The sequence below is a fragment of the Pezoporus flaviventris genome, unplaced genomic scaffold, assembly GCF_033815535.1.
Source record: "Pezoporus flaviventris isolate CSIRO_AGI_PZ_B2104156 unplaced genomic scaffold, CSIRO_AGI_Pfla_v1 ptg000063l, whole genome shotgun sequence".
NCBI lineage: Eukaryota > Metazoa > Chordata > Aves > Psittaciformes > Psittacidae > Pezoporus > Pezoporus flaviventris.
In genome coordinates this window covers 11039384-11046686 of record NW_026892611.1, presented here as the reverse complement: position 1 = coordinate 11046686, position 7303 = coordinate 11039384, and the positions used below count along the sequence as shown (strand labels likewise).

At 56.6% G+C, this 7303-nt stretch overlaps 1 protein-coding gene across 1 annotated transcript; it reads left to right on the top strand.

Moving 5' to 3' along the window:
* The first annotated feature begins 4 nt into the window (after positions 1-4).
* Positions 5-4218, top strand: LOC133278186 (coiled-coil domain-containing protein 183-like). The gene is made up of 12 exons (XM_061470713.1): positions 5-109; positions 484-645; positions 769-873; positions 1053-1175; positions 1561-1689; positions 1830-1890; positions 1971-2071; positions 2358-2587; positions 2909-3068; positions 3209-3328; positions 3577-3673; positions 4109-4218. Exons 1-12 carry the CDS (start codon positions 5-7, stop codon positions 4216-4218), a joined length of 1503 nt encoding a protein of 500 aa, XP_061326697.1.
* The last annotated feature ends 3085 nt before the right edge of the window (positions 4219-7303 follow it).

Below are 7303 nucleotides of genomic sequence, written 5' to 3'. Positions count from 1 at the left end.
AGTGATGTGTTCTCTGCCCTTCTTCTGCCCACAGCATGAGCTCACCATCGCTGAGGCTTGCGGAGCGGAGCAGCCCTTGGGCATTGCTTTGGCCAGTAAGCCGTTGGAGGTAATAGCAGAGTCCAGCGGGGCCAGGCTGCTGGCAGTGGGCTGGGGTTCAGGGGATGCTCAGAAGGAGCGGTTGGAGGGAACAGGCAGCTGGTGCCAGCACCACGACAGCCCCGCAGGGCTGGTGCAGTGAGACACGGGGCGTCCATGAGCGGTCCCGTGGGACCCTTTGCACTGCAGGACCCATCAGTGTCCTCCCCTAGCTCCCTGAGCAGGTCCTTTGCCCCAGCAGAGCTCCTGTCCCGCCAAGGGAGCGAGCAGGTCCCAGCATCCCCAGCTCTACCTTGGCAATGAGTTTTGCAGGCAGGACCCCTTCTCCCGTGGGCGCCCAGCGAGCCCTGCCTCCAGCCTGGCAAATGCTCACATCCCATGCAGGTGGCCCGGGAGAAGCTCCGGGCTGAAGTCTGTCGCCAGGTGAACACATGCAACATGCTGCTGTACCAGGTGGAGCAGCGGAGCCGGGCCAAGGAGCGGCTGCAGAGGCGGCTGCAGCAGCTGCAGGATGTCCAGAGGGCCGAAAAGCAGCAGCAGGCACAGGTGCCAGGGCCCCTCCCTGGGGTGGCAGCACCCGTGGGGGGTTTCAGTCAACCCTGCCCCCCTGGGTGGGCACTGGTCTCAGTAGATGGGCTCACCCCTTGTCTCCAACCTTCTCTGCCCCAGGTGGTTCGTACCCTGGAGGGCAACATAGAGAAGATGCAAACAAAAGTCCGCGCTGGGCAGAAGGTGACTGCCCTGTACGTGGCGGTGCGGGATGCCCTGAGGAAGGTGAGCTCATCCTCACCGTGCCGTTGTCTCACCCGCTCCCCCTGCAAAGGCACTGAAGGGCCCAAGGGGCTGTGCTGGTGGGACACCCTCCTGCAGGAGGTCCTCCTGCTCCCCTCCACCTTCTGTCCCAGCACAGGGCACCCCTGGGACTCAGTGGGCTCTGGCTCCCCGTGTCCCAGGAGCTGGCCCACCTGCCTCTGCACCTGGACCTCCTGAGTGAGACGGCCGAGCTGCAGCATAGGGAGGTGGAGGACATGGAGCTCATGGCCTCGCGTGGGCTCAGAGCTGCTCGTGGAGCCGAGGTGAGACCATCGTCCAGGGCACCTCAGGGTGCTTTCCTGCCCTCCAGAGCCCACACATGGCACCAGACGGCCGTGCTGCTGAGTCTTCCTTCCTTCAAGAAAAAGCAAGACTGAGCTTGGCTTCCCCGCAGCACCCAGATGCCTCCATAGCTCCTCCTGTGTCTGGCTCTTGGGCCGGGCTGCCCTGAGCTGGGGACAGCTGCCTGAAGCCCTGGCCACGGGGAAGGTGGCGTTCTCCATTCTCTAGCTGGCCTTGCTCACTTTCCTTCCCAGGCTGTTTACAGGGGGTAGGGGGTGGCATTTTTGATGCTGGCCATGCCAGGCTTAGAAGCTCACAGAGGTCCGCTGGAGCTTTGGGAGCCACTTCTCTTCTGCTCTGCTCCAGGAGCGCATGGTCAGGACGAAAACCCAGGTCCTTGCAGAGAGGGAGCTCAGGCTCCGCACCCAGGCTGCTCAGAAAGAGCCCACAGACGGAGGCTGGCTCAAGGAAGCAAAAGAAAGGGCTCTGAAAACGGTGAGCTGGGGGACCCCGGCACATTCAGGGTTGCCGGCATAGGGCGGGCATCAGTGCCCAGCCTGCCATGGGTGAGGGGCTGCAGGGCCAGCTCCCCCAGGGTGCCAGCAGCTCAGGGGTGACGATGAACATCCTTGCAGCAAGCCAAGCATGACCTCAGCAGGGACTTCCTGAGCCTGCCCGCAGAGGACCCAGTGGTGGGTGAGTGCCTGTCAGGGTGCAGGGGGGGGATGCAGGCGCAGCCGCAGGCATCCTTCCCTGCCACAACCTTTCCACCGCAGCTGCCAAACTGGAGGCCACCAAGTACCAGCTGCAGCGGGAGGCCTACGTGAGGGAGAAGATAGAGGAGGCCAAGGATGTGGTGCAGTGCTCCCGCCTCTGGGTGAGGTGAAAAGCCATCTCTGGTAGAAGCTGGGGCTGCTCCAGCCCCAGGGAGCTGAGCCTTGTCTGCTCACCTTGTTCCATGGCAGGGTTATCTGCTCTCCTCTGTCCCCAGAGCCCCCCAGGGCCCCTCTTGTACAGGCAGGGCTGGAACTGCTTTGCTCCACGCCATGAACTTGCAGTGCTTCCTGTGGTTCCTGGTGCAGAAACCTCCCCAGGAGCACGGCCCAGATCCTGTACCCTGCAGGAGTGCCCTGGGCTGAGTCCCTGTGCTCTCCCCCGGCCAGGACATCCCCATCAGGCTCCAGGCACAGCAGAAGTCCCTGCTGGAAATGGAGCAGTACCTCACAAGGTGCAAGGAGAAGAAGCAGGAGCTGGAGAAGGCAGTGAAGGAGCTGGAGATGCAGCGCGATGAGCTGAAGTTTCGCCGGCCCCCAGACACAAGCAGGTGCTGCTGGCCTCCGGACACTCATGCCAAAGGGGCCGGCACCCTTAGGGGCAGGGGGACACGTGCATGGCAGGTGTCCCAAGAGGGCAGCCCTTCCTTTGTCACCCTGCGGCTGCCCACCCCTCCCGCACTGGGAGGCTTTCTGAGCAGAGTGCTGCCCCAGCTCTGGTGCTGGCAGAGCACGCAAAGCTCCTGCGCTGGCAGCAGGAGGAGCCTTGCTCCTTGCCTGGCATGGGAAGTGGGAGCAGCAGCAGCGTGGGGTTGAGTTGCAGGCAGCATCTCTGCTCTGCGCTTGGGGGCAGGGGAGAAGCTGGGCAGCAGCTTTTGCAACAGCTTTGGGGTGTCTGCACCCCTGTGCCGTTGTATGGATGTGACCGTGGTTGGCTCCAGGGGGCTGGTGGAGGAGCTGAGGACGAGGCTGCAGCGGGAAGAGGCTCGGCTGGAACAGGGGCGAGCCCAGCTGCTGAGGAGCCAGGAGACGCTGCTGGACTTTGAAAACGCACTTGACAACCTCTTCGTCCGGCTGCGGGGCATCACCGTGCCTGGCCAGGTACCCGCCCAACGCTGGGCTGAGCAGAGCCCAGGCTCTGCTTGGTGCTGCAACGGCACCGTGTGGTGACACTTGGTGCAGCGACCATCACCCCAAGGGGCTCGTTCTCCCCACCAAGGCTGTTCCCTCTCTGACTCCAGGAGCATCCTGTCAAGGCCATGGCAGTGGACGAGAAGCTCCGGCAGTGTGAGCAGAAGCTGCAGTACCTGGTGCAGCGGGTGGCTGACCTGCCCCCCTCCAGCCACAGCGAGGATGATGAGGTGCACGGCGGCTCCATCCCTGCTGCGCTCTTTGGGGACCCGCACAGGCTTTCCCGGGTGGCCCGTGCCAAGCCATCCTCCCAGCTGGAGGATGGAGGTGCTCGAGGGAAGAGCCACGGAGCAGCTCAGGCCCAGGTGGCCCCGGGCTCTGTGGGGTGTTCCCTACCAGGGGCACATGGAGCTTGGGCACCCCTTTGCTTGTAACACCCGCCTCCCCTTCAGCTATGAACACAGCCTCTCTTTCACAGACTTTTGTGAAGGTCAGGCAGCTGCTGGAGGAAACCCTCATGGCCGATCCACGGAACCGGAAGGTTTCCTTGGAGGACACGGGCGTGGGGCTCCAAGGTAGGAAAGGGGACACATCCCACGGCAACTGCCCCAGCCAGCCCCTGCCTCCTGGCATTTCTGGCTGTCCTTGCCCATCTCCCACTGTCCCAGCAGAGCCCAACCCAGGAGTTGCTGCAGGCGTTGGGGCTGACCGCGCTTGGCTCCAGGCCTTTGAGCATAGTGCTGGTTTTCTGTGTGCATGTGGGAGACTGGAGGCAGATGGTGGCTTGGGGAGCGTAGAAGCACCACAGGAGCAAGGGGGGATGCTGTGGTGCAAGCGGGGAGAGCCTCGTCTTCAGAACCACTTGGCTGTGAATCTTCTTCACAGCCAGGGCTTGGCTCTGCCAGTGGCCTCCTCCTATGGGAGCTGCCGGCTCCTCCTGGGGACACAGGCACAGCAGAGGCAGCCCCACAGACCCTCCCCAGCCCGCTCCTCTCCGCTCTCTCCTCCAGACGATTTTGATATCCCTGACAACCACAGTGGCCTTGTCCTCACCAGAGAAGCCATCAAGAAGCAAGGGCTGGACTTGATCGAAAGCAAGAAGAAAAGCAAGAGGAAGTAGCCGTTGCTCCCCGAGACCTGGGGATGCCCCAGAGCACCCGTTGTGCACTTTTGCCTCCTGTTAATAGAGGAGATGTTTTTCATTCCATCGGATGCGCTTGGTGGGCTTTGTGTGACTGCAGGTGTGGGGATTCTATTGCCAAAACGTAGCACAAGCTGTGGTTTTGAAAGGAAGCTCCAGAAGGAGCATGATGTGCCAGTGACCACGTGGAATGGAGCGTCCCAGAACCAAGAGCCCAACAGGTACTTTCTTCTGCAATCACACTGCAGAAGACAACCCACCCATCTCCTGCCCCTGTCCTGTTCTCATGTGCTTACCGCAGCCAGGGGGGTGAGCTGAACTTCTAGGAACTACATCATAGATAGCCTGCATAGAAGAGCCAAAATTAAAACACCCAATGCCTCCTCCCACAACAGTGTGCCAGGACAAAAAGCTCTTGCTGGGCATCACCTACACATGGTGAGCACCAGATAAGCCCCACCGACACGCCAACCTGCCCTTTCTTAGCCACCCAAAACTCCATCCCTCCACATGGAAGGGAACCAAGGAAAAGCTAGGGTGGAATGTGGGCATTGGCAGCAGCAGAATGGGAGGAAGCCCTGGGGTGGTGAGGCAGCAGGAGGCCTGTGCGAGAGGACCGCCGCTCCCCGGGGCTGAGGGACTGAGGAGCAGTGGGTCTGGACCCCAGCTGGGCACACTGTCCCCCCCACCACAGTGGGGCGGTCATTGGCATCCATGAGGAATGGCTCAGGGAGATCCGAGAGGAGCCCAGATGTAAGCGGCGAGGAGAAGCAGACAGGCCAACCCAATACGGGTGATAAGCAACTTCTAGTTTATTTGTGACGCAGTTCACACATATATAGGAGTGGTATTCAGCCACTCCTTCTTGGCGTAACAGTATTGGTTAGCCCCCACAGCTTCCTCCACATTCTCCTCCCAGGTCCGGTCTCCGGCCACCTGTGGGGGCCACCCCCTGCCTTGCTTGCACGGTCCTCCAGAACTCTATGGTCCTGCTCTTAAGAGTCATTCTGCAACAATTCCCCCCTTTTTCTTTGTGCAAGCAAGGCATTATGGGTTATTCTGTTCACCTGTTTTATCACACAACTATAAACAAGCCTAATAGCTACGATGATTAACCTAACAAGGATACATAAGTGCAATACTTTTAAACAGTGTTTGACTCAACCTGTAATGCCCCGTGAAGACAACCATCTAGTTATTCTTAGGATATTGCTCATTTCCTATTGCTGGGTAAGCTGAGCCAGGGTTCTCAGCTGTGCGTACATCGAATTAGCATAATCAGAGACTCATACAACACATTCCATCAAACTCTTCACATCCATGTCCCTGTTCCAACAACAAAAGGTTCTGCAGTGTTGCATGTCTTACAGAGTCAACATTAAAACAAATCAGGAATTGCCTTCGATGTAGAATTGTCTGCTTAGCAACTCAGCAACCCAGTCTGCTTAGTTGAGCTGAAGCACTTACAGTGATTTGGCATATTATGATTGGATCCATGTTTTGAAGACCCTCAGTGACTAACATATAATCGGTTAAACACAGGTGTGAGAACTCAACCCTGAAAGCTTGCCAACAGTCCACAGTTCTCATTAGCTTGGTGAATTCCAGCCTCTTATCTTGCTTGCTTAAGCTTCCTCGGGCCTCCCACGGCCCCGCGGTATCTTTCAGGACCATTCAAAGTTTATGTACCAATTACCCATTCTCCTGTGAGAACACTGTCTCCACATCTTCCCCCTTTTGTTTTCTCCAGTAACGAGTCGCTACTACAGCAAGGCATACATAAATTTACATTAGCAGAGTAACTATTGCAGGGTGCAGCAGCATGTCGAAGATGCTGATGGCAGTGAAGGACTAGCCAAAGAAATTTCTTACCAGTGGAATTCTCCCCCCCCTTAATTTGTTCCATCACCTCCTTTATAACACTACCATTGTATTAAAATTTTTCTAGCTTTTGCCTTAGCATTTTCTAGCAGCTACTGCAAATTTCCATACTCTAACATCTCTTTTACAAGTGACAAATCTATACAATACAAGGTGCAGTTTCTTATTAGCAACTAGCTAGTAAATACAGGTGGTTTTATACACAAAATCACAACCTCTAATAATAACTACTTTACAAGCACACATATTCAGGATGTTACTTTTCAGTTGCCCCCAAGTGATGTTTTGCAGTCATTCGTTTTTCTCTTCCTCTATCTCAGTCTGCTTGGGGTATTCACGGTCAGCTCCTGTAGCTGAGGCATCAGGTTTATCCATTCGTCTGTCCAGCTCATGGCAAGGCTTGACAAACTTTGCAGGCAGTCACCATGGACCTGTAGGCAGGAGGACACAAATATACCCCCTCCCCCAGGTTATCAGTTCTTCAGTTCTTGAGAAGTAGACAGGTTAGACAGGTTAAGTGCAGCATCATTACTCTCTCTCTCTCCCCCTCTTTTCTTTTCTTTTTTTTTTTTTTTTTTAGTCCCTGCAAAAGCCATCATTACTCCCACTACAGTCCCACGTACAGAACGTGGCACAAGGACCCTGTGGAGACTAACAGCAAACCAGCTCCGAGAAGGAGAAGCATCATTGCAGTGAGAGGTGGCAGGCTCAACCTTAGCGGGGGTCCCCGCAGAGGCTCCGCCTCCCCCACATCGTATGAGGCTTGGGCTTTTATACTGACCAAAATGCACACTCGTTCCGACACAGGTGGCCAGCCTGTGCTGGAACAAGTGGCTAGCAGTATCTACAGAGGTCTCCAAGGGTTGATAGAAACCTGGACATACTTATATTTACCAACTTCTAGTACATGAGTATCACAGAGAAACTGTATGGGCTCTCCCTGTCAATTGCAAGAAAAAATCATAACATATACAGCTTGAGTATAAGAGGATTTTAACGCATACGTGGTCACCGTTTGTCAGGCCTCCTTAACTATTTTGAGATCAAGAGCTTCCCACTCTTTAGCCCCCTGCTGTGTAGTAAACACAGGATATGCCAAGATGCCCATTGCAGAAAATTCCCCAGTAATGTTCACCTCTTTGGTTACCCATTGTTACAACAGAGCGTCTCCAGGGCCAGTAAG